Raw genomic sequence first — 25,301 nt, forward strand, 5'->3', positions numbered from 1 at the left:
GGCGGCCGCCGCCGGCCGGTTCTGCTGCCTGGGAGGGTCCCCGTGCACCGCAGCCCCGGCCCCGCCATCCCTGCATCCCGCCATCCCTGCATCCCGCCATCCCTGCATCCCGCCATCCCTGCATTCGCGCATCCCTCCATCCCTGCATCCCTCCATCCCTGCATCCTGCCATCCCGGCGTTCCCGCATCCCTCCATCCCTGTATCCCTCCATCCCTGCATCCCACCATCCTGGCGTTCCCGCATCCCTGCATCCCCCCATCCCTGCATCCCTCCATCCCTCCACCCCACGCCCCAGCGCTGCTCAGCCCCCTGCGGAGCACCCCAAGGAGCTGAGTCTTAACCCTCCCCCCCCGCCCCGGTGGGGACCAGCTGTGTGGGGGGGTCCCACCAGTTGGCAACCCGGGCCCGGGGGGGGGGGCTGCAGCCAGGCTCGGTGCCAGCCAGCGAGGCGTGTGGGGCGCTGAGCGGCCCCCGCACCCAGCACCCACCCTCCGCACAGCCGGCCCGCGCCGGGGATGAGGCAGAATCGAGGGGGACACGGCTTCGCCGCGCAACGACGTCGCAGCTAACGGTATGTGCCGGCTCCCCAAATCCCACCGCAATATTAAGGGGGTTGCAAAGAGCAAGGGGCTGCAGGGCCCCCCGGTGGGATGTGGGCTCCTGGGATCAGCAGGCGTGCTTGGTGTTGGGGTGGTTTTGGGGGGTGACAGCAGGAATCGGGGTGCAAACACCCCAATGTGCCAGTCCATGGGGGCAGAGCCCGGGCTCCGGGCACAGCGTTTGGCCTGCCGGGCTCTGAAAAGCCGAGGTAGCCCCAGAAAGGTGGGGATGGGGTGGGAAATGGCGGGGGGGGGCTGGTGTAAAAAGCTGGGGGGGATACGACATAGGCAGGGAGGGTATTATCTCCAAAAAGGCAGCGTACGTGCCTGGTGGGAAGGAGATTTGTGGCTGCGACTTCATCACGCTTGATAATCCCGAGCACTGTTTTTTGCTGGGCCATCTGGGTGTTCGCACGCATGGGGGCAGCAAGGCGGGGGGGGGGGGGGGGGCCTGCGGCGATGCCTGGGTCTCTTCTTCCAAGCAGCTGGCGGGAGCTTGCCACCCCTGGCCCACCATGCCCTCCTCCAAGACCGGCAGCGAGTACTGGATCGATGGGTCCCACCGTGAGACGGCCCTGGAAGATTTCTACGTCGTGGGCCCCGAGCTGGGACGGTACCGGCTGCCGGGGGGGGGTCAGCAGGGGCTGGCGGGGGCAGGAGCCCACCTTGAACGGTCATGTGTCCTGAGTGGGGCTGGGACTGGCCTGGTGGGGAGAGGAAGGGATGGATGGGAGGGGGGGATGGAGGGAGACCCTGTCCTCCCGTGTAGGCTGGTGCTCGGGATCTGTCATGATGCTGCAGCAGTTGTTTCGGGAATGCTCACTGAGGTTTTGCAGGATGGGGCCTGGGTTCCCTGTGGACGTGGAGCTGTTTGTTTCTCACCCCTGGGGTGGAGAGCGGGCTCGTGGCGAGACCCATCTTCCTCCTGAGCAGCCCAAGGCTTTGGGGAGGTGGGTGATGAGCCTGGCACAGTGTGGGGCTGCGGCGGGTCCCTCCCGCAGCAGCCCCCACACAAAGGACAGGCAGCGTGAGCCTCGCAGAAGGGACGTGGGCCCAGGGTGAATTTATTCCCAGATCTGGATTTGTCCCACCTGAGTCGGAAAGCCCCGCCGAGGGTACCGGCTGCATCCCCATGCGTGGTGCCTTGGAGGGGAGCCGCCTCGGCAGCCACCCGCTGCTTGGTGGAGGCTCTTGCTACTTATTTATTAGAAGTCCTACTGTAAATCCTCACGGTCGGGGGACATCAGGGCTGGCGTGCCAGGCCCTGTGGGTGCTGTGTGTCATTTCCCAGGCTGACAGGAGACGTGTTTTAAACCTGCCCAAAGGCAGCGCCCATCCCTGCTTCCCCGGCGGGTTTGCCCTCACTGCTGGCACGCACCGCTCCGGCGCTGCCATCCTCTGCAGCAGCTCGACCCTTTCCCAGCCCTGCCCGGGCCCCTCGGGATGCAGCGTCCGGGAGACCCCGGGGCTGGTGCCAAATACCCACGGGCCCGGGAGGCTGCTGGTGCCCCAGGGGCCACGACATATCCCAGAGATGCTCCCAGGTACGGTGGAGAAGAGCGGCAGTGCTGGCACCAAGGAGCAGATGGAGCAAATGTTTTCGGAGGTGGTGGTTCAGGCTGGGCCAGCCCCAGCTGCCCGCAGGGTTTCCATTGGCAGAGGAGCCTCTGAGCCTGAAAAACAGCAGATATTTAAGGCTTCTTATTGAGATGTGGCCAGTGTCAGCCCAGGGCTCGGCAGCACGCAGCCCTGCACGGATGGATGTAGGACAGAGGGACAGGCTCTGAGCCCCATCCATCCACCCACCCACCCACCCGGTTTCAGCATCCAGGTTTAAATCAAACTGGCCTCAGTCTTGGAGCTGTCCACTCACGGCTGCACACCCGGTGTGTTGGGCAGCCGATGTGACCCAGGGCAGTGGGAGCCCGCTTGCCACGCGTGGCTTTCGCTTAGTGCCTCTCTGCCATGGTGCACCAGTGCTGCCCAAGCTGCCGTGCCAGGCTGCGAGGTCGGATCCTGCTCTGGCCTTAGGAGCCACAGGGGATGGATGGAGGGAGCGTGGGGTGGCCGTCCCGCCGGCCGTGCTGCCGTGCCAGCACGGAGGACCCAGCCTGACGTGCCCCAGGTGTGACTCGGAGCAGCCTGGGGGCTGCTCTCGGCTGTCGCAGCGTGGCTGTGGGCAGCAGTGTCCGGCCGGGGTGCCGGCTCGGCCACGGGTTCGCTCCTCCCCACGGGCCGGCCCCGGCACTTGGCAGGCTGCACGTGCCCTTGCCACCGGTCCAGGCTCTCTCGGCAAATCCCATTGTTCGACATTTTCCAGTTCATCTGTAAAGCAAATGCAATTATCTCCTGTTGCAGTCAAGGTTGATTGCGGATATTTATTTGAGGCCTTAAGCAGCAGTGAGCAGCGGCTGCTGGGGCTGGCAGGGCGAAGGGCTGGGGCGTAGCAAATGCCGGCATGAATCCAGCCGCTGCCATAATTGGGAACGCGTGAGGGGCAGTCGGTGCTGTGCCACGGGCACAGCAGGCTGCACCGCATCCGAGGAGCGACCCCAGCACCTCCTAAACGCCGAGCCGAGGGCTTCTAAATGATCCTGTTAGCAGCAGGAATCAGGCTGCAAATTGTCCGTGCGGAAAAAATCTTGCGGGAGGGCGAGAGGCGCCAGGTCCGGGCTGGGATTCAGCTGTGGCGAGGGGGCGGAGGGATGAGGAATGGGGGCTGCCGGGTCCTGCCCCCGCGCCCAGGCCGGCTGGGAAATCAGGATAATAACCAGGCGTCTGCCGCGCGCAGAAAGGCGCTGGCAGGTCAGAGTGCTACTGGTTTACTGCAATCCGTCCGGCGCATTTGGAAACCGTGCCTGCCGTGAGCTGAGCCCTTGCTGCGGGAGGGCTGCTGGAGGCAGGGGAGATGCTCCTGACTTTTTTTTCCCCCGCTGGAACCACATTATTGCTGCGGCTGCAGCAGCAGCGATGCCATTTTGGGTTCAAATTGAAGCCTTCTGCCCATTTTTCTGAGCTGGAGAAGAAGCTGATAGCCATCTCTCCCCTTCAAGCCTGAGAGGCATGTTTCCAAATCACTTTTTATTTGCAAATTAAAATTTCATAGAAAATGTTGAGCAAAAGGAAGAAAATGTTTTGAAAATTACCAAGGTCTAGAATTGCTGGGTTTTCCTCACCCTGCAGCATCCCCAGGCCCCGCAGCATCCTGTGGTACCTGGTACCCGGCTCTGCTGTTGCCATGGGAACGCGATTCCCAAGTTCAGCCGGATGAGTTGCAAAAATCCGCACTCGTTTTTAAAGCAAATCTCTCTTTCAAGAGAGCACCCCAGGGAGCACCACCGGCGCCGGGGCATTCAGCATGTGGGGCTGCAGCAAAAGGTCGCTCGCAGCCACGCTGTGGGTTGGTTTTGGTCTCGGGGGGGGATTTTGATGCAAAAGATGGTGTCTGGGTGCACGGGGCTGGCCTTTCAGTGTCGGTGCTTGCCTGGGCCGAGGGCATGGGCAGGTGGGCATGCCGTGCATCTTGAGGCAGAGCCTGAACTCGGTCCCAGAAGACGGTGAAGCCAAAGAGCAATAAAACGTGGTCGATTACTCGGGGGCGAGAATTAATCTGCTCTGAGGAGCCAGGCAGCAAAGATGAAATTGCAAACGAGCCCTGTAATGGCCTGCAGCAATGGGTTGATTTCACCGTCCAGTGGTTAGAAAACATTATTAACTAGATCTAAAAATCACTGGCAGCTGAGGGGCACTGCTGGGGGTTTAATGGGAACAATCCCTCTTGTAACTTGGAGTGGTTTAACCTCGCGGAGAGGTTTTGCAGCAGCAGGGGGTTGTCCTGTGTGTGCCATGGCCTTGCCGGGGACACGGCTGGGATGGGGACCCTCGCAGTGTCCCTGCGGTCCCCTCTGAGGTTGTCCTTGTGGCCGTGAGTGGGGAGAGGGAGGCTCCATCCTGTCATGAAAGCTGCTTAAGGATTTAAACCCCCCGTAGGACTCGGCTTTAATTAAAATGGCTTTACCCGGGAAAGCTGGAAATGATGTGGGAAGGGGGGTGCACAGGAGGGGATGCATGCTGAATTCCCAGGGTCTGGGGCTGGCAAAGGTCATGGTGGGGGGCATGGGGCGAGCGGGACCCCCCATTCTGTCCCGGACATATCCAGGCCACCTCACACACACTCTGCCCTCCTGCAGGGGAGCCACCTCGGTGGTGTACAGCTGCGAGGAGAAGGGCACGGGCACCCCGTATGCTGCCAAGATACTGAAGAAGACGGTGAGTGTTGGCAGGGGGGGTGTGTGTGTGTGGGTGTTTCTGCTCCGCTACCAAAGCACCTTGGCACTGGGATGGGCAGAGGGCTGTCAGCCGGGCATCGCTCCCACACGTCCGGGGGTCTCAGATGCACAAAAGCACTGGGGTTTGGGCTGGGGGTTCAGCAGGCTGGGGGGGTACTGGGTGCATTTTGCTGCTGCTGAGGAAATGGGCCCTGGGACAGACGTGGGAAATGGCAGGGAGCAATGGGGGGGTGTCTCTGCATGGCGGGGGGCCAGACGCAGACCTGGCAGCACAGGTAACACCGCTTCCGCGTGGTCTCTGCTTTCTAGATCGACAAAAAGATCGTGAGGACAGAGATTGGGGTCCTGCTGCGGCTCTCGCACCCCAATATTGTGAGTACGACCCTCGTGGCACAGCTCGCAGCTCCCTTTGTGTTGGGTCGGTGTGGCTGATGAGTGCGGCTCTCCCCCTAACTCTGCCCGCGGCCAGCCCGGCAGTGCCGAGGGAAGGGCTGTGGGATGTCCTTGTCCTCATCCTGTGTCGGTGAAGGATGAACCCATCACCCCATGGGAAACCCTGCCGGCATGCCGTGTCCCCTCCCTGCCTTGCAGACGGGCTCCAGATGCCCAGTCCTCGCCATGGCACAGTGACTCCCTGCTTGCTGCCGCATGAAACTCCTGGTCCTTGCAGTGCCTTTGAGCTTCCCAGCTCTGACATCAAGGACTGGGGCCCCCCCATCCTCCCCCCTGTCCCCTGGCCTGAGATTTCCATTTGGTAAGCAATTTCCATCGAGGAGATCAAATGAATACCACAGAAAATTACCCATCTGTAATGAATCCTGCAAGGGGAGATAAAAGGGGAGGACAGGGCTGCGGGTGCTGGGTGCTTCGTCCCAGCGCGGCCGGCCGCCGTTTCTCTTGCTCAGCGCTTGGGGGATAACGGCAGCTCGGCTGGAACGATTTGCAACGCCCAGGAGCGGATCTAATCACCGCCAGTGTCAGCAGAGCTGGGGCCACTGTGTCGGCCCCTCTGCAATGGCAGGGGGCTCAGGGGCTCTGTGCCCCCGTCCCTCCACCTGCCAAAAAGGCTTATTCCCGGCTGCTTAGTTCCACCGGCAAATTGCAAAAGCATCGCGGAGATGACCTGAGTTAAAGAAATAACACAAAAAGCCACCTGGCAGCTGCTGCCAACATGGTGCTGAGTGCTGGCTCTGCAGGGGTGCGACAGACCCCCCTCCAATTGATTTTTTTTGTGGCCATCAACAGGACATTGCCTTGCTGCTGGCTGCTGCTACCCAAGCTGCCATTTTTTTTTCAGCAGCACTAAAAACGCAGCCTAAAAACGGCTGCTTCCAGCCCAGCCCATATCAACCGCCCTTGGAACGATAAGGCTTTGCTCTCTGGAGGAGCCCAGTGGGGATGTCCTGCCCACCTGCCACCATCCAAAACCTTCATGCAAAGAGATAAAGCTGAGAGAAGTCAAAAACATCCTAACAATGGGGATGGTGGGGGCAAACATGCTGGAGCTGGGGCATCCCTAAGCTGAGCCAGCTCAGCATGGGCCTGCCTTGGGTGTTGGGATGTTTCAGTGTTTTGGGGCAATCGGGTGCTTTCCCCACCCCAGGACATTTGGGCAGATGCAGGGACAACAGCTGGGATAGGCATCGCCCGCTCGGAGCACCCCAGGAGGATGCTCAGGTGATACTGGCCAGGGATGGGTAGAGGCTCCTCTCTGATGTGTTATCAGAAACGCAACAGAAAATTCAATTTCTGCCCTCCCTCCTCCTCCACTCTCCAGGCAGCAGCACCACGGAGATGTGGAGGAGGAACCAGGTGGACGGTTTTAATATTTAAATCACTGAGTTTTCTGTAGGGTTCTGCTCACTCCCAAGTTCAAGTGATTTTTGAAGAAGAGATGCTCCATTTCATTCTTTACACTGGTGCTGTCTATGTGCTCGCTATCGTTCAGCACCAACCTCAACAGCGGATGATAATAGGATTGTAAACTTTTGAAGTTAATAGGAAAATTATAGTGCTTCCGTGTATTATTATAATGCAATAAGCTGCCACATAGTGTCTCTCACCCTGCAGGGTATCACGGCTTGTCACCCAGCCTATGAAGGTAATGATTAAAGCCCCATGAAATTCGCAGTGTCACAAAAGTCTTAAGAAGCATGAAATTCTCTGTTTTCCATTAAAAAAATAAAAAAAATTGCATTTTGACGTAGTTTTAAGAGAGACCTGTTAATTCCAGATTTGCTGCAGTGGCACAAAGGTCTCATGCAGACAAGCTCACCTTGTGTGGGAGCTAAAAAACAAAACTCAGGAGAAAACCAGTTTGTTTAGTGCCTCTTCTGCTGCAAAATGGTCCAAGGGACACTTCCAAAAGTGGTCATGAGGTCCCAGGACCCCAGTTCCAGAGGTGGCTTTGGCTCCTCGGGGCTCTGTGCATCTCACCTGCATCCCTGCAAATGCAGATGTGCAGAATCTGTCCCAGGAGGATGAGGGCAGGGCTTTGCCACGGATCGCTCCCACGCTGCAAGGCTGGACGGAGGTGCCAGAGGTGCCAGCGTGGCCGACAAAGCTGTGAAATTAAAAAGCTTTCAGTCAGCTCCTCTTCTGGCTAACAAGCTTGGAGACGTGAAGAGGATAAAGGCACCACGTGCCAGTCTCTTCCCATTCCCAGCATCATCTTTAATGCACAACTAAGCGAGCAGGGCTGTTGCAAACAGTTAAAAACGTCACGTTCAAACAAATAAAAAGGCAAGGAGGGAAAAGTGCTGGTTGTCCCAGTAAATCCCTTACGTCCTGGCAGCCCGGTGGTTGCGTGCTCCTCCCAGCACAGCCAGCCTCTGCATCTGGATCCCTCCCGTTGTCCCTTTCAGATCAAGCTGAAGGAGATCTTCGAGACGCCCTCCGAGATTACGCTCGTCCTGGAGCTGGTGACGGGAGGAGAGCTCTTCGACAGGTATGCCCAGCCCCACAATCCCCATCCCAGCTCCTAATGAGGGGGGACAAATCCCACCACCCCGATGGCGGGAGGATGAGGATGGAGGGGGCTGATGCACACTGTGGTTGGGGGATGGAGGGTGAGGGGGGGGTCCATGCGGGGCAGGACGCTGCCACGCTGACTCCGTCTGCCCGCAGAATCGTGGAGAGGGGTTTCTACAGCGAGCGGGATGCAGCCCACGTGGTCAAGCAAATACTGGAAGCCGTTTCGGTAACGTGCCCCCGGCATGTGTCCATCCGTCCTCCTGTCCCCCCCGCAACCCCTGGGGACAGCCTGGCAAGGAGGTCCCCTGCGTGGTTCCGGGGTGTTGCTGTGGGGGCTGCACCCCCCCAAGTACCCCTGGGGAGAGGCACCCAGAACTGCACCCATTCCAAATATCCCTGGGGAGAGGTATTGGGAGCTGCATCCATCCCAAATATCCCTGGGGAAAGGCGTTTGCCCACTTGCCCTTGGCCTTCTGAAGGCAGAGGTACCTCTTCTGATCCGCGTTTGGAGGGGATGAAGGAGAGGAGGGAGGAAGGTCAGCGTAGCTCTGCATCACAGGTCCACTGGAGATGGGGTTTCTATGGCAACGGGAGGGTTTAAAAATGGAAACTCATAATGGGAAACGTCCTTACTGTGCCCCTATAGCCATGCCGGCAGCTCTGGCACCACAGGTGCTGGGTGTTTCCAAAGGACTAGTCGGGCGATTTGGTCCATGTTTGTGCTGGGTCCCAAATCGCTGCTGCCTCCTCCCGAATTCTGTCCAAGGCAGATGGGGCTTCCCCTGCCCCTTCCCTTCCTCCCCCCCATCCCCGCTTTCTCTCTCTCTCTGTAGTATTTGCACGAAAATGGAGTCGTCCACCGTGACCTGAAGCCAGAGAACCTGCTCTACGCAGACCTGTCCCCCGACGCTCCCCTTAAAATCGGTGGGTTTGCCAGGGGGCCTGGGGGTCATGGCACGAGGGGGGGGTTAACAGTCCCTCTCCCTGACGGCAGCACTGCTCCCCTCTCTGTCCCCCCAAGGTGACTTCGGGCTCTCCAAGATCGTGGATGAACAGGACACCATGAAAACCGTCTGTGGGACACCGGGATACTGTGGTGAGTGGAGGGAAAAGCTGGGGGTGGTGGGGGAAGACCCAGGTAGGGCTGCTCCCTGCCTGAGGCTGCGCACAGCTCAGTGCAGGGATGGCTGACGGCTGTGCTGGGCTCGGGAGACGCTGCTGGTGCCCAGGAGGTGTTTCCTCTGCTGTGCGGTTCCCACCGTGGCCACGCTGCTGGGAGCTCCCCACACCCGTGCATTTGAACCCCAAATTCTGCTTCCAGCCCCCGAAATCCTCCACGGGTGCCCGTATGGCCCTGAAGTGGATATGTGGTCCGTGGGCGTCATCACCTACATCCTGTGAGTAACGCCGCCGGGGCCCCGCAGGCGGTGAAACCGCGGCGGCAAGACGGTTTACTTCACCTCAGCCCACTACGAGCAGCCGGGAAACCTCCTTTCTCCTCGCAGGCTCTGTGGCTTCGAGCCCTTCTTCGACCCACGAGGGGACCAGTACATGTACAGCCGCATTCTCACCTGCGACTACGAGTTCGTGTCCCCGTGGTGGGATGAGGTTTCCCTCAACGCCAAGGATTTGGTGAGAGCCAGTGCTGGGGCTCGGGGCTGCCCAAGTATGAAGCCTTTGGGTCAAAGCTTGTGAAATAACAAAACGAGGGGCTTTTGACAAAGGAAGCCTTTTTGTTCATTACAGGTCAGAAAATTGATTGTCTTGGACCCCCAGAAGAGACTGACCGTTTACCAGGCTCTGGAGCATCCCTGGGTCACTGGAAAAGCTGCTAAATTTGCTCACATGGACAGCACGCAGAAGAAACTGCAGGAATTTAACGCCAGGCGGAAACTGAAGGTGAGTTGAAAAAGCCCTGTCAACCCCCAGGGGTGGCTCGTGTTCGCGTCCCCTCATGGAAACGGCTGGGGCCACCGAGAGCTGCTGTCACTGGGTTTTAAGGATCCCCTGCCCCGAGCAGATAAATGTTCAGTGACACATGGCAGCTCGGGGGGCTGGCTCGGGGAGGGGGGAGAAGGACAACAGAGCAGCTCTTTGCGCAGCTGCGTCCCCGGGGAGCAGCAGCTGAGCTGCCCGTGGAGGCAGCTGCTGCTGGGAAAAGCCTTGTCCGAGGCAAAGGGCTGCGCTTTCCAGCTCAGCATGGCTGAAGGAGCGGGTGCCGTCTCCCCTTCTGCACTTTCCGGGGGCTTGAGTGCATCGGGAATGGCATCGAATGGGAGAAGTCTGCCAAACACACACTAATAACTGCTCATGCCGCTGTGCCTTTGCAACAGGCTGCCATGAAAGCCGTGGTGGCTTCCAGCCGCTTGGGCAACCACGGGCACCACGACTGCTCCCGCAGCGGGCGCAGCCAGGGGGGTCCCCGGGGCGCCTGTCTGCCCCAGGGGACGGGGACTGCCGGACCCGAAGCCACCACCACCGAGGACCTCGACACTTTCCGGAGCAACTGCCCCACCGCGTCCAAGGTTCCTGTGAACGGCGCCGGCTGTGAGAGCTAACGCGCTCAGCACTGCCACTGGCTCGCCACGGCTTCGACAAGCAATACCCCACTGACCCTCAGACGCTGGCACGGGGAGAGGCGGGAGAAGCCTGGGGGGACAGGAGCGCCCCGAGTGTAGGTGTGCGTCGGGAGCCCGTGGTCTGTCGTGTGGAACATCCTTATTTAGTGTCCTGTTGCCAGTGCAGTCGTATCTGGTTGCTGTGAGTGTGTGTCTGTACGGACCCGACCGAGGAAACAAGGCTGGTGACTTGGTCTTCCGACAAATTAACAGTTTTGGCCACTGTGGCGTGAAAAGATCCCAGGTGGCTTAAAAAGGAGGAGCAAACAGCAGAAAAAGGATTTCTTTCTCCTTCCCTACAAAGGCAGTAAGTTGTCTTTATGACAGTTTTGTAAGTTCCTGTAAATAGTCCTTACTGGCTTAGGGGAGAGGGTGCGTCTGGATTATCGCTGACCATCGACGTTACATCTACAGTCACTGTTACAAGACCCAGCTGTAGGTTTACTGCTGTATTAGACAAGGTTTGTAGGAGCCTTTGAACCCAGCTGTTTGATCCTATCCGGAAAAAGAGTGTTTGCCAGTGGTTCCTTTATTATCTCTAGACGGTAGACAACCTCTGCTTGATTTGTGCTTTTGTTCCACTCCAGTTTCATTTGTTCCCACGTTCAGTCTCGCTGTGGATACATGATGATGGTAGGATTGTCATGAACCGGGAATGCTGGCTTGTCTGGCCTCTGCGTTGGCATTCCAGGTTATGATTTACATGACGAGTTTTAACGAAGAACAATGCAACTCCTTCTACGGCACGTTGTAAGACTTTGTCACATGTAACGGTGCTGTTGTTTCCTGAGTGAGGACAATGAGTTTATACATATTTTGGGTTTTTAAGACTAATGAAATCAGTTGACAAACTTCTTGAAAAGCAATTTTTTAGGCAGTTATTTACCAAGCCACAGGATAAGCATTTGCAGATTTTAATACAGAACAAGTAATCAGACAAGAAAAGCCATATTGCACGTGGGGGATTACAGCAAGCCAGGTGGCTGCTCCGCAGTCCCAGCTGGTGTGATCCAGCGCGAGGGCTGCTAACCCAAGGCGATGACCATGACCCGCACCCCTCGCGGTTTGGGCCAAACGTATATAACAGCGTGTTTGGGCAAAAAAATCTCAAGTGGAGAAGAACGAAATTTGTACATGAGGCTCATTTTTCCAGGATGGGCATGGAGAACCGAATAGCTGCTAAAGGAGAGGCTGCAAACAAAAATGTAAATTTTGCAGAAGCTGAAAGCCGCCATTACAGACACCCAGCTCGGCACAGAGGGTAGGTCAGCAGGTCAGAGCTGTAATCAGAGTGAGAGTGGCAGGAAAGCAAATGTAACACAACTTTCATATTTATTTACAGCACAAGCAGAAATCATAAAGACTACATGTAAGGGCTGACCCATACCGTGTGAAGCTCATTTATGTTTAGAGTGCTTGTAAAGCTGAACACAGAGGAGAAATCAGATGTTCAGGGGGGTTTTTTAATTGGAAAAATATTAGGTCTCGACCAGAAATGTGCAGGTTTTTTAATAACAGTCATACCTTCAATGGGGAAGCAGGTGCACAGCAAGATTTTACTCTGGAGAAAGCAAACGCTGATAACATGGGAGAATGCTTCAGCAAGGGGATAATTATTTCTTTTTCTTTGCATTTTGCAGGAGGGGCAGTTGTTTCCTCTCCTTTTTTTACTATAGAGGGCTGAACCTTGCTGTGTGCTGAACTCCGGTCTTTATCCTATGCTTTATCCTATGCTCTCTGTCCTCCACACTCCGTGACGTATCCCCATTTACTCCAGTGGGGCCAGAACTCCAACTTTGACCATGTTTACTAACCCGGGTCTTAAAAGACTATTTTATATCCTTTGACATGAAATACTTATTTAATAACGCCTTGCAGGACCAGGCCAGAGTGCTCAGCGCACCCAGAGCCTGTGATGCAGGGACTGATGCTGGAAAACACTGAGTAAGGATGCCCTGCCTGCAGACCACTCCTGATCCTGCAGAATAATGGGAAGTTAGGTATCGATTAGGTAACAGCGAGTAACAAAGTGTCTTCAGCGATGGAAGGCACCTGAGGGAAAACTGTAAGCAAAACCAAGGAGTTTGCCTCTTCTGTTATGTCAACAAAGTATTATTCTACAAGTATCAGTAATTCAAGGTAGAAAAAAACCCATGTACTCATGGGAGTAAAGCTAATAGGAGATGCCATTTTGGTCTGTATGCTGTTTTCAGAATGTGTTTTAATAACTTACTACTTCAGTGTAGTGGTGACATTTCCAATATTGCAGGTATTTATAAGGAAGTATAGACAGCTAATAAAGTATCAAACATCGTAACGTGGGCTCCGTTTTCACTGTTATTCTCAGAATACAAGGGCTAAAAACTGGCAGGGCCGAATAGCAGCTTGCTGAAGGCCTTTGTTTTTTTTTTTTTCTGATTTTTTTTCTTTAGCCCATTTTCATACCACCATTTATTTCCAGACTCTGGACAACTAAATGTGCGCTCTGTCTGCCTGTCTGGGGTGATTTCTGTTGTCCAAGCACTGACGCAGACCTCCCACTTGTTCTGCCTGTTGCCTCTTGGTGTAAATACGCACCAGCCTTTTTGAGCAGGGCCTGTGTGACGCAAGGACGCTTGGGCCTGCGAAGTAATTTAACCTAAAAAAAAATAAATAAGACAAATCCCTTGTAAGGTTGCATTAGAAAAAGCGCCTTTGAGCAACCCACAGGCGGAAGGGCTGGGATGAGCCTGGGGCCGCGGGGCCTCTGGGGCCTGCCGGGGTGGGGGTGGGGGTAGCGGGGAGCTCGGTTGCCGCACCCTGATGTCACAGTGCAGCTCTCCGAGGTGACTACGTCACCGCCACGGCCCCGTTGCCATGGCGCCCGGGACACGCAGGGGACGCACAGGTGCCCTGACGTCACCGCCTCGGCGGGAAGGGGAAGTGACGCCGGTGGGCAGGGACGCTCGGCAGCGGGGGCGGGGCGTGCCCCGACCCCCCCTCCGCAATAGAAGGAGAAGTCGAGGGGGCGGAGCAACCGGAGGAGCGGACGCTTCGATTGGCCGGAGCGCGTGTGTTTTGGCGGCGGGAAGGCGGTGACCTGAGCGCGAGCGGGGGTCGCTGATTGGCTGTGTCGTTGCCGGGAGGGGAGGCCGGCGCATGCGCAGACGCGGGCGGTTGGCCGGATATGGAGGAAGGGGGTTCGACGCTGCTGTCCGCGTCGGGCCCGCGCACGGTAACGGCCCCCCCTCACACACCGGGACCCTGAGGGGCGGGCGGCCCGGAGCCTCGCACCGGCGACGGGGAGAGGGTGGACCGTCCCCTCATGGTGGGAACTCGGGGGGTGGGGGGCGAGGAGGGGCGGCCCGTCCCCTTCATGGGGGGAACTTGGGGGGCGAGGAGGGGCGGCCTGTCCCCTCATGGGGGGAACTTGGGGGGTGGGGGGTGAGGAAGGGCGGTCCATCCCCTCAGCGTGGCCGGAAACACCCTGGCTGGGGGCACTGGGGCTGCTTCCCCCACGTCCCAGCCCTTTCCTCACGTCCCAGCCCTTTCCTCATGGCGGGTCCTGTTGAGGCGGTGGAAGCCGGGGAGGGGAAGCCAGGGCAGGGGGAGCGGGCTGAGGTGGGGGCTGTTGGGAGCCTCATAGTTTCCCTAAATGGCGCGGCAGTGATAGGCTTTGTGCCCCTGCCCCAGGCCCACACGGTCTGGTGCTTCAGTGCAGCAGCAATATCTGCTTCTTACTGTCTTTCGGTGGCAGGACCGACTTCCAGCGTGCCGAGGAAACTTGAGTCTTCGGCTTTGTAAGTACAGGAAGATTTTCTTGTTCTTGAGGGGTCTTTCTTAAAGCGTTTCAAGTCTTTAAGAAACACAGGAGGACTCTAGCTGGTTCACGCAGGTTATAGTTGTAAACTACACACAAAAATTGGCACAGCGTGGCATAATTTGTCAGATGTGACAAGTGGCCTCCGTTATCAGGATTTGGTCACAGGGAGCTGCAGAATGTCCAGGCCCACAGCAGCATTTTTTTTATTTATTTGTGATGGTATTTTCTACGCTTACATGTTCATTAAGACATTCTTATGTTGCACAGCTATAGAAAGATACACTGTTAGGACTTAATTTTGGAGAATGCCTGCAAAGTAATATCAGTCCAGTGATCTCGAAGGTAAAATGATACATAATTGTAATAATGTGTTCTATTTAAGTCCTCTATTTCTTTAAAAAAAAAAAGGGAAGACAAAAATGGACCAAGTGTTGGGTAACTCTTTTATTCGCTTTTTCTTCAGAGCACGCTGGGATTTTCCTTTTCTGTGTGAAACACAGTCATGACAGATCAAGAGTATGTTCTTTGCATGTGGAAGAAGCGTTTGTGGCCAGCAAAGGTAAAGCAGATGTACAAATGAGGAAGTGTTTGTGATTATAACTTAGAAATGGATGAAATGGAGCAGTAAGAGCGAGCTCCAAGTAAACACGTATATACTTTAAAAAACAGCTAATCTATAGAGAGCCTAATACTGCAACCAGATGCAATGGAATGTCAGTCTGTTCTGCGCTGTTCATATTGAAAATGTTTTGATGTCAGATCTGTCCTAGAGTCTTAACAGACTTGGTCAAGGATTTTAAATGCAAGTTTTTCTCTTTTAATGTAGGTTTTGTGCAAAACTGGAGTTTCTGGGAAAATATCTGTTACTAATGCAAAGGAGACTTCTTTTAAAGTTGAAATACTTGGCTTGAAAGAAGAGTTAAGTATCCTTGTTACTGTCATATGTTTGCACTCTTAGACATTAAAAAAAGAAGTAATCCCTTTATCTGAAGATATCTGTGAAATGAGATCATTGATTTACAGAAGGATTAGATGGCTATCCCAAAACCCATTGCCTTTTTAGAGCTGGCCATGTAGTTGTCTCATGGAACATCCATGAACAACGTGCTGACTGTTAGCTCAGGCGTTCTTCATGTGGTGGTTTTTTTTTTCCTTCTGCTAACAAGTATGGGATTTGGGGAAAAAAAGTACTGCAAGTTATTGCTAGATGAAAGCAGTGTCATGCGGTTAATAGTGCTTAACACTGTGACGTTTTCAGTAAGCTTTGTTGTATTTTCAGGATTAGTGTGAACTGTGCAGATGCTGTACCACTGAAGAAAGCATGTATAGAAAACATTGCCTCTAACTTAGGTGAGGATATGTCAAAACATTTGCTGCCTTGTGTATATTCTGAATGTAAAATATACACAGAAACTCAACCTGGGGGACAGTAGTTACATATTTCACTTATGTATTTATTGAGGGGTTTTTTTTGCATTTCTTCTCCCCTCTTTCCATTCCATCCATAAAGTTTGAAAACAGACTAAACGTTATCACAGCTACTTTTGCTCTTCCCTTGTGTAGTGTGTTGGAAGGAATGGTGAAAGAACTTGTGTGTACTTCCATCAAAATTAGGCGTTGGAATCTTGCACTTTGTATGTCTCTATATTCTTAAGAATCACAGATGATTTAAGTGTTAAGTTGCATCTTAAACAGAAGATATACTATAAATAAAATTTCTTATTTCTTATGTACAAATGAAGATTATTGCATTTATTGCATGTTGTTCTTCATCAGATCAAAGGAATGATTCCAGTGACGCTGTGGAAGAACTGAAATATCGCTGTTCTCTTAAAATTGCCCTGGATATTTTGAATCAAAATGTCTCACCCAGACAAGTACCACCTTCAGAGGAGGGACCAAATACTCCATTATCCCAGGAGAACAATGCAGGCTCTCTCTCACCTACCTCCTTATGTAGATGCCAATTGCTCTTTCACTCTAAGGAAATGTTGGAGCCTGAGACTTCCAAGAAGAAAAGAGAACAAAAAAATAACCCCAGCCTGAAGACTGATACAAAAAAACAAGACCAGAAAGGTTCATTCATTTTGGAGGAGAGTGCTAAAGCATGTGAAAGTGGAACAAACCCTCCCATATGTGGTACTGGGGACTTGTGTAATACCTCAGACTTGGATAGTCAAAACTGCAAAGTACCAGAATCAAAATCACTACCAAGGCAGAAAAAAATCAAACCCAGATCGTTGACAAAGTCCAAACCAGAAAATAAAGTCTCACTTAAGCCAAAGCAGGAAAAAAGTAAGCAAGGAGGAAAAAGACCAAGAGGTGTGGGATCACCTGTATTGTGTAGGAATGTTTTCCCCAAGGATCAAGCACATCCCCTTGCTGAGGAAGGGTCTCCTCTGTCTGTCCCCTGCCAGTCTGACAAAGTGGTACCTGTCAGCAGGGCAAACACCAGAAGTCAGCCTAGAAGGACGTTACTGGATTCCTCTTGTAAAAGTGCCTCAGATAACTTGGAAAAAGGCATCAATAGTGAAAGCGAAAGTCCAGCAAAACAATTAGATGGCAGAAAAAAGCCAGTGAGTTTAAAACGGATTAATGGAGAACAAGACATTGGTGCAACGATGTCTTCGTACAGAAAAAGGAATTGCCCTGAATCTTCATCTGGGCCTTCTAACCATGGGATGCTTTCTGATAAAAAGGAGGAAAATAAGCATAAAAAGGAGGAAAATAAGACTACTTCACATGTGGTTATGAATAAAATAAAGCAGTTTCAACTGCCTGACTTTGACGAAGATGAAGGTGGGCATATCACTTGGGGAAGGGAAAACCTCATCCCATTTGATCATTGAGCACTGTTGTTCTCTTGGAATGTTGCATTGCTTTTGTGAATGAGGTTCTTAAATTGCTGATTTTAATTTTAAGTTTTGGAGAAGCACAAAATGCAGTTGCTTTAATACTGGCTAAAAACTAGTGTGGCATTTGGGTTGTCTGGAGTTGTTTAGGGTTTTGCATTGAAAAACTGGACTTATCTAGTAAAGAGTAAGAGTTACTGCTGACTTGCTAATTTCACATGCAGGTGGCTTGGTTTTTTTCTTTACTGCTATCTAGTTAGTGTGCAGGTCAGTGCTGAGATGAAATGACTTTATGTAAAGGAGCAGGCTGGTACAGAGTCCTGAAACTAGCCTGTTCTTGTTGCTTTCCCTTTTTCATCTTTTATTCAGACTATTAGGCCTTTACCTAGGCAGAGAATTGAGAGTGTGTGTGTTACGGTGACTCACCCTCCTGCGGGGTCACTTTCATGGTCGTGTGTTTCACCTGGTTGGAAGCTGATACTTTTTTAATCACTGTTCCACCCTTATGAATGCTAGTGCTTGCTGCTGTTGGCAGGACTGGAATTGTCTGACCTGTCTTCAAAGGTAGTTTCCTCAGAGAGTCTCTATCGCATCTCAGCACTAGTAGATGAAGAGGAGGAGGATGAAGAACTTCCTAGTATTTTATCACATCAAGGTGAGACATCAGTGTACCTATATGAGACTTCTTCACCCAAGATTGGTGTGCTCTTTTAGGGTATGTGTGCTTCTAGTTTGCTGACAAGCCTTGGCAATGAAACCTAACCTTTCTAGAAAGTGAATCCAGCTTTGTTCAAGCTTGGAATAAAATGTGTTTCTTGGATGCCCCAGAAAGGCATTTTGAAACAGAATGAAATGCAAATCATTGTGAAACTGGGCAAGGGCCTAGGATTGAAATTTCTGAGTTCCTGTATTCAGAATTATGTGTGCTGCCTTTTGGGGGGGTGGGGGGGGGCCCTGTCACCTTAGTTGAAACTTGTAAAAGCGTTGAAGTGAAACTCCTGAAAGGAGGCTGATAAGAGAGGGTGAGCTAACTGTCTTGTCTTGGTTTTTTTTTTTCAAAGAAAAATTACTTTATTTTTCATCGTAGAACCACAGTCAATTGAAGAAGGGATTTTGGTCTGGTGCAAATTGCGAAGGTATCCTTATTGGCCAGCAGTGGTAAGAACAGCTTGCTGCCTTCTTAGAGTGATATTGCAAGGGGTCTGATAAAGAGCAGCTTACCGAGTTCTTGAGTGTCTTTTGCCCTTCTTGACTCGTGTAGAGCCGCACATGTTAAAGATCTTCCAGTACAAGCATTCCAAAGATAATAGAAGTAAATTTACGTATGACAAAAGCACATAAAAAATAAATGTGGTTAATTGACACATGTTTATGTCGGAGCAGAGGATTACTGCTGAGCCTTTATATCTTGTATCATGAATTAGGGTTGTTGTACCCAACTAACAAAAGAAAGAGTATGGGTCCTTGTGCACTATCAAAAATGCTCCATTGGGGTAACTTGCTATTCTTGCCACTTTAAACTTAATTTTTTGTATTTGTGTAACTTCCTGTAAGTATGGGGTGTACTGTATAATATTGATGGAAAACGTTCCTGCTTTGTAAGGGTTTTAGGATTTTGGGATGCTAATGAGACCTTATCCTTTCAACAGGTAAAAAATGTGAAGCGGAAACACAGAAAGGCATGTGTGCTGTTGATAGAAGGGAATACAAATGACAAGAAAAAAGGGTAAATGTTGTGGATCCTGATCATGTTCTGAACTTTCAGTTTCTTTTAGGCAGTGTCCTGTACCCTCTTCCTGGTACAGGGCAATTACATGTCAGTTAAAACTAAGGTTGATCTGGGAGGGAGGGACCAAGTAAGGTGAGGATTTGCAGATATGGGCTAGGTGCTTTATCATGCTGCCACTTGAGACAGGCTGGCATTCCTGTGAACAGCTGACGCTTGTGTGAGGAATAAAAAAAAGGGCTGGGGACCCAGCTAGTGGGGTTTTTTTTGTTGGTTTTTTTTTTTTATGTGTGGTGCCTAAACTTCCTGGAAATGCAGGCCTGCCTTCAGTTTTGTTTTAAAACCAGGTACTTCTCATTTGTTAAAAGATTCCATAGTTTTAGCTTCTTATGAAAACCAAAACTAGTAAAACCTGCATTATGAATTTGTTATGAAACCTAATTTTCAGGAGGGTGTACAGCTGTAGTGAATAGAGATGTAACTCGACTACCTTTTTTCCCTAACTGTGTTTCTTTTGTTTCATCAAGTTTCTCAGTATCTCTCAAGAATCTGAAGCACTTTGACTGTGAAGAAAAGCAGGAGCTCATAGTAAGTACTACCAGTAACATGTAACTGCAAGTGTATACATGTGTTGGAAAAAATAAAGTTGTGTACACAATGTATAACTGACGCTGGGGGAGGAGTGTGGTGCAGCTGGCTGGTCTGGGTTTGTTCACGGTTCTCTGTTCTCTCTCACTCTATTCAACAAAGTAATTAAACATAATTCGTGCTCCACAAGATGGAGAATAATATGGGAAGGGGAGCCCCCAACACCTTTTTCCATCTCAGTGAGGCTGCTGCTAAGAATACTGTGTATGTGGAAGGCAGGCAGTTGCTTAGGACTCTTACTGTGCCTTCACTTGTGGGTTTTCTGCATACAACAAAGCTACTCTGATGGTGCGTGACAAAGTGATGGCAGAAGCTGAATTTCAGGAGAATGCAGAAAACTGCAAGTAAACTTTGATTCATTATTGTTAGCTGTTTCTGTTACCTGGTTAGTGTCCTAGACCTAAGAGCTTTAATAGGCCACTCTTTTTAGGACTGTAAACAGCTCTTCTTTTGTAGGAACGAGCCAAAGAAGATTATCGCCAAGAAATTGAGTGGTGTATTCGATTGATTTCTGACTATCGAATTAGAGTAGGTAAGTAGATGAGTTGGATGATGTCATCCATTCTGATATACGTCAGAAAAAAGATAACACCAAAACTGTCAGCTTTGTTTCATAGGCTTAATTGAACTGATAAATAACGCTGTTCTGGGCTTCTTAGGTTGTCATTCTTTTACGGGATCCTTCTTGGAATATTTTGCTGCTGATATCAGTAAGTGAATTCATTATCTTTTATATTCCTCTCTTAGTAGGCAAGTTTAGCTCTAATGTTTACACATGTGTGTTGAGTTAGGCATCAGACCCAGCATGGGGCTACCATTAAAATTACTACGCACCATTATTGTACTCTACGGTTTTTCAGTCCCACAACAAAAGTTAAATAAATATTGATTGTTAAAGACAACTGGGTAACTGGTTACTTCACGTTCTAGAGAGTTCATTTCAGAGCTCCTGTCAGAGTTTCAACTCCCTAATGTTTTTGGTTTTTTTTAAGGCAAAGTTAAGATTTTGGTAGTGGTGGTTTTTTACTGTCTTTGGTAGGGGAGGAAGAAAAACTTCTCTCTTATCAAGGAAGTCACTTATTTTGTATTTGTTTATGTAAATATGTATGCTAGAGCGCGCGTTGTTTTGTATATTTAAGTATGAATGATTGTGGCTTTTCTTTCAGGTTACCCAGTTAGAAAGGAAGGTTATCAAGGTTTAGTCCAAATGACCTTTCCAAATGTGGCAGAGGAAGATGTTGAAGAGTATTTATCAGAAACTTCACCTCAGAAGCCCTCCAAGAAACTTCTTCCTGACAGAACAAGAGCCGCTAGAGATAAAGCGAATAAAAAGATAGTGGAGTTTATAGTGAAGACTAAGGGGGCTGAAGAGCATCTTTTGGCTATTTTGAAAAGCAGAAAACAATCCCGTTGGCTGAAGGAATTCCTGAATTCAAGGCAGTACGTGACCTGCATTGAAACATATTTAGAGGATGAAGAACAATTAGACCTTGTAGTGAACTACTTGAAGGAAGTGTATCATGAAATAGATGCTAAAAATCTGCATCAAATAAGTGGAGATGGAATAAAATTTATTTCAGATGTCCTTTTGCCTGAAGTAAGTAAATACGAAAAGCTGAGAAAAGTAAACGTTGAAGTAAGTAAATAACACTAGTGTTACCTGATTCGAGTTTAATGACCACAGAGTGTTCCCTGGGAGCTGGGTGATGTTTGAGCCATGCAGGTATATTCACACCTGCCTGCCTACCAGCTTGCGTCATGGTCCCTTCAGCTCAAGGGGCGTGAAACTGTGCGTAGTTTCTATGTATGTCTCGGGTGAAGAATATTAAGATCAGTGCAGGAGGCTCTTAAGTCATGTTCATGGGCTGGTAATCAGAGAACAAATATGTTTACATTACATGTTGGAGAAAATAAATAATAAAGCCCCAGTATTAATCACTGTGTGCTTCCTGTGGGTGCTGCAGATGTTGGCATTAGTGGGCTGGCAGGGTTAGGGGTGAGAGGTGAACCAGTGTAATTCTAAGTGCTGATTTTTTTAAGCCATTAGCACAGAATGGAGAAGCTTTAGGTGGTATGATGTTTTTAAAGGCAGATTGATTGCTTTCTGGTGTATTTTGATTACTTCTGAAACTCTTCAAAGCTTTGGATGTTTTCTTTTAATTTGGCAAGTTATCTCTGGATTTTCTTGGGTTCTTTGTGTGTGTTGGGGGGGTGCATTGTTTGTTTTTACAGTTGCACTTTTAGATCCTTATTGTTGTTAGGATAACTTTCCTAGGAGAACATTAGTAACTTCTGTAGAAACAAAATTACTATGAAGAATATCTTAATCTGGTTATAAAAATACTCTCCTGGGAATGGTAAAGGACAAATCTGTATTATTTATTTAAGAACTTCACGTACACAACAAGCAGTTTCACTCAATTTTCTATTGAGGAACCTTATTCTAAAAATGGGCTTATCTACTGAGACAGTTTCAAATCACTTGTAATTTAGCTTTTGTTTCGTGAGTATAAATGAACTAAATACTTTTATAGGCCATCATTTATGCGATTTCTGCTGTGGATGACATAGATTACAAGAAGGCAGAAGAGAAATACATAAAAGGACCATCTGTGAGCAAAAGGTATCTCTTTAGTATTGTCTGAATTTTTCTTACTGGTTTACTGTCTATACAGACAAGCGTTGAGTATAAGGGCAGGAGTTCAGTATCCTCCCTTCTGTAAGGCAAGCTTTCTCATTGTCTAAGTAACAAAACAATTAAACCTGGGAAACATTCTTGCTGAGTTACTGTAACACACTGCAAACTGTTTAAAATGTTAAGATTTTTTTTTTTACTATGGAACTTCAATGTATTTCTTTTTAGGGAGAGAGAAATATTTGATGAAGAAATTCTAGAAAGAAAAAAGTGCAAGACCAAACCAGCATCTGCAGACAGCAGCTGAACAGTGGTACAAACTTGCCCAAGTTATACTGTCACTGAGTGTATATAATGAAGTGGTTATTTGTATAAAATGTGTAATTCTTACTTTTTAAAATCCATGTGTATATCTTCAAAGCTGTAGTCACTATAATGCTGTATGACTGTCAGATACAGTTCTATCTTCAGTCCTTGCTCTCGATTCTGCGTACTGGAGCTGCACACTGCTTCTCTTGGTCTTACCATGTTGAACTGCCTGTAAAAGACGACGCAAACCGTGTAGGAGTGCTGCGGGTGTGCGGCCACCTCGGTCCTCATCCGTTCAGCGCTCTTAACATGGAACTTGCAAAGACTGCAAGTGTTTTGCAGAGCTGCTTGATACAACACTAAGTTCTATATTAATTATTTTGGCCCAATGTCTGACAAAGGAATGGCTCTTATTCTCGGAGGAACGTGTACTGGTAAATTATGTAGCCGTGTATTGCCTCATGACTTTACTGCTACTGAATGTATGCAGGTTTCCTGTCTGAAAATGTTTCCAGTGGGTTGATTATTTTTGCTTTACATGTCTCCCAAAGTGTGAGAAATAAAATTGGTACGTAATGATGCAGTCTGAATAACAAAGGCTTTGTTTCTGTTGATAGGACAATTGTAAAATTCAGTGGAAAAGGAACCTAATGTTTGTTTAAAAAAACCCAACCAAACCCAAAGTATTCATTTTTCCGTTTAAAAGTGAAACCATTTTGAATGCTGTTTTGTTTTTTGAGGCCATGATTTTAGGAACACTTCGATTGTCTTTTTCTATCTGATTTAAATATCAGATTTAATCATATGTAGTTCCCTCCCCCAGCTAAAGGTGTAGCATATTGCAAATTGCCTTTGACAGACTTGCAGTGTTATTGATAAGTATTTAATGATAAAAGCCCAATGATTAGTATTTTTCTATTTTATAATGAAAGTGTGATCTACTCACTTGTCCAATAGAAATCAAGATGATTTGAAATTAAGGAAGAAGTTTAAATGTACATTGGGATGCTGACGTGTATTCTGGCTACAATAACTATCTGAATATATTTTCATTACCCTGTACTCTGTACTGAGTTTCAATATGCGTTTGGAATCCTTTTTCACTTTATCGAATGGACATTCACAAGTACCTAAACTGTAGGAATAGAACAGGTATTTAATTGGATTATTCTTCATTTTTCATTAAAACCTGTGAGAAGGGATAATGCATTTTCTGCAACAGTATAAAAATTTGATGGCAGGTTGGCAGAGTTAATTCTGGAGATGCACGTGGCACTTACAAATGGAGCTGTGGAGCTGTTTCAGAATGCAGAAGCTTCCAGCCCATGAAACTGGGTGCTGTTTGTGGCTATTCAGAGATTGGCGTATCCTCAAGGTTCCCCCTCCTTTAAAACTTAATCATGTCTACACTTCTCTGTTTTCCTAAAGTACTGTTGAGATCTTTCTTCAAACCGTTGCACAGAAGCAGAACTCCCCAATCACCTTGCCTTTATCTCAGTCCTTACTTTCCATACCTTTTGGCTAATACTATCTTAGTTTAATTCAGCACCGATGAATTCTCATTTTAAAAACCATAAATACGTTCTTCTGCCTAAGGACAACTAAGAGTATACATTGTGTTGAAGCACACTAAAATGTTTACATCTTTAAAAACCACTTTCAACTTCTGAACCAGCTGTTAAAGGTTACTTACAGTACTCCTCGTACCTTGAGACCAAATTCAGTTTTGCGATGTACAGAATTACGTGGTCTTAAATCAATTAAAAGTTGGATGAAGTGAAACTCAAAGGCTTGTCATTACTTTTGTTCGAATATGCTCATTTATTTCAAACACTGATTTTAAGCTGTGGTCTGCAGTGCATGCAGGGAGACACTTCCACCTGTATGTTACATCAGGTGAAGATTATTTTTGTATGTCAGATAAAAGCGTAGTGTCGCATTTCAGTGTTGTAGTTTCACATTATTAAACGTAGGGGTGAGTCCAAGAAAGCAAACTTACTGTTTTCTGTTCTTGTGCTTTATTTAAAATAGATACTCGCTCTGGGCAGAGATGATGTATGCAAGTGACTTGTTATGGTTGTCCAATTTTAATTGATGTGCCTTCCTTCACCTGAGCAGCCACCTCCTGTGCGCAGCGTTCTATCTGTACCTGCCTGTGCTTGTTTCTAGGACATTAAAACAACTTGGAGCACCGTTTGGGGAGGGTGCCTGTGCCGTGCATTCACCGACACCTGGCAGCCCCGGGCTGGGGGGGTTAAGGGAGAGCTAGCAGCCGGTTTTGCAGCCCGAGTCCCAGCAGGAAAAGAAGCGGCTGCCGAAACCCGGGATCGAACCAGGGACCTTTAGATCTTCAGTCTAACGCTCTCCCAACTGAGCTATTTCGGCTGCATGGGAGCGCTCTTTCCCCCCCCTCCCGTGACACCCCCCCCCTCCCCGGTAGGGCCGGGGCGACCACCGGGCGGGGCGGCGGGTTGGAGTGGGGGGGAGAGGGACACAGGACACGGGACATGGGACACGGGAGACGGGAGCGGCGTGTGTCGGCGAGCACCGGGGCGGTCCACGCTGCCCACAGCAGCGGGCGCAGCGGCGGCGGCGGCAGCGCGGTCTCTGTGGCGCAATCGGTTAGCGCGTTCGGCTGTTAACCGAAAGGTTGGTGGTTCGAGCCCACCCAGGGACGGTCGCTTCTTTTTCCTGCGCGGCCGTTCCTCCGGAGCCCCATCCGCGGTACCGGGACCCCCCCCGGCCGCCTTCCCCCCCGGCTTCCTTTTACCGCGGGCCGGAGCAGGGCCTGGCGGGTGCCCGCGGAACCCTCCCAGCCCCGTCCCGCGTTGCCCGCCGGCCCTTTGAGG

The 25,301-nt window shown here is 50.1% G+C and overlaps 2 protein-coding genes and 2 non-coding genes across 5 annotated transcripts; 3 read left to right on the forward strand and 1 right to left on the reverse strand.

Annotated features, from left to right (window-relative positions):
- The first annotated feature begins 1,115 nt into the window (after window positions 1-1,115).
- On the forward strand, window positions 1,116-10,420 carry LOC104829168 (calcium/calmodulin-dependent protein kinase type IV-like). The gene is made up of 11 exons (XM_010563278.1): window positions 1,116-1,213; window positions 4,791-4,869; window positions 5,199-5,261; window positions 7,754-7,836; window positions 8,016-8,088; window positions 8,696-8,786; window positions 8,884-8,958; window positions 9,184-9,259; window positions 9,368-9,494; window positions 9,609-9,761; window positions 10,196-10,420. Exons 1-11 carry the CDS (start codon window positions 1,116-1,118, stop codon window positions 10,418-10,420), a joined length of 1,143 nt encoding a protein of 380 aa, XP_010561580.1.
- Window positions 10,421-13,628: 3,208 nt separating this feature from the next.
- LOC104829099 (PWWP domain-containing protein MUM1) lies at window positions 13,629-24,151 on the forward strand. 2 transcript variants are annotated; one of them, XM_010563177.1, is made up of 15 exons: window positions 13,629-13,694; window positions 14,217-14,259; window positions 14,746-14,841; window positions 15,109-15,200; window positions 15,562-15,632; window positions 16,059-17,081; window positions 17,670-17,789; window positions 18,222-18,292; window positions 18,784-18,860; window positions 19,388-19,448; window positions 19,965-20,040; window positions 20,168-20,218; window positions 20,675-21,105; window positions 22,043-22,131; window positions 22,372-24,151. In XM_010563177.1, exons 3-15 carry the CDS (start codon window positions 14,785-14,787, stop codon window positions 22,448-22,450), a joined length of 2,298 nt encoding a protein of 765 aa, XP_010561479.1. In that variant the 5' UTR covers window positions 13,629-13,694; window positions 14,217-14,259; window positions 14,746-14,784; the 3' UTR covers window positions 22,451-24,151. The 2 variants fall into 2 exon arrangements, with proteins under 2 accessions (XP_010561479.1, XP_010561480.1); XM_010563178.1 differs by having other exon boundaries at window positions 13,635-13,787.
- A 613-nt stretch (window positions 24,152-24,764) lies between these two features.
- TRNAF-GAA lies at window positions 24,765-24,837 on the reverse strand. The gene has a single exon. It is a non-coding gene; the product is annotated as a tRNA-Phe (tRNA).
- A 218-nt stretch (window positions 24,838-25,055) lies between these two features.
- TRNAN-GUU lies at window positions 25,056-25,129 on the forward strand. Its single transcript has one exon. It is a non-coding gene; the product is annotated as a tRNA-Asn (tRNA).
- The last annotated feature ends 172 nt before the right edge of the window (window positions 25,130-25,301 follow it).

The sequence above is a fragment of the Haliaeetus leucocephalus genome, unplaced genomic scaffold, assembly GCF_000737465.1.
Source record: "Haliaeetus leucocephalus isolate CR32 unplaced genomic scaffold, Haliaeetus_leucocephalus-4.0 Scaffold164, whole genome shotgun sequence".
In the NCBI taxonomy this organism is placed as follows: Eukaryota; Metazoa; Chordata; class Aves; order Accipitriformes; family Accipitridae; genus Haliaeetus; species Haliaeetus leucocephalus.

Bases quoted from the DNA above. Each gene is read 5' to 3' on its own strand.
- LOC104829168 (XM_010563278.1), top strand. From the start codon at position 1,116: ATGCCCTCCTCCAAGACCGGCAGCGAGTACTGGATCGATGGGTCCCAC. The intron at 1,214-4,790 runs GTACCGGCTGCC...GCCCTCCTGCAG, and splicing joins GTGGGCCCCGAGCTGGGACG to GGGAGCCACCTCGGTGGTGT. The intron at 8,787-8,883 runs GTGGGTTTGCCA...TGTCCCCCCAAG, and splicing joins CGACGCTCCCCTTAAAATCG to GTGACTTCGGGCTCTCCAAG.
- LOC104829099 (XM_010563177.1), top strand. From the start codon at position 14,785: ATGACAGATCAAGAGTATGTTCTTTGCATGTGGAAGAAGCGTTTGTGG. The intron at 20,219-20,674 runs GTAAGTGAATTC...CTTTTCTTTCAG, and splicing joins ATATTTTGCTGCTGATATCA to GTTACCCAGTTAGAAAGGAA. The intron at 21,106-22,042 runs GTAAGTAAATAC...ATACTTTTATAG, and splicing joins CAGATGTCCTTTTGCCTGAA to GCCATCATTTATGCGATTTC.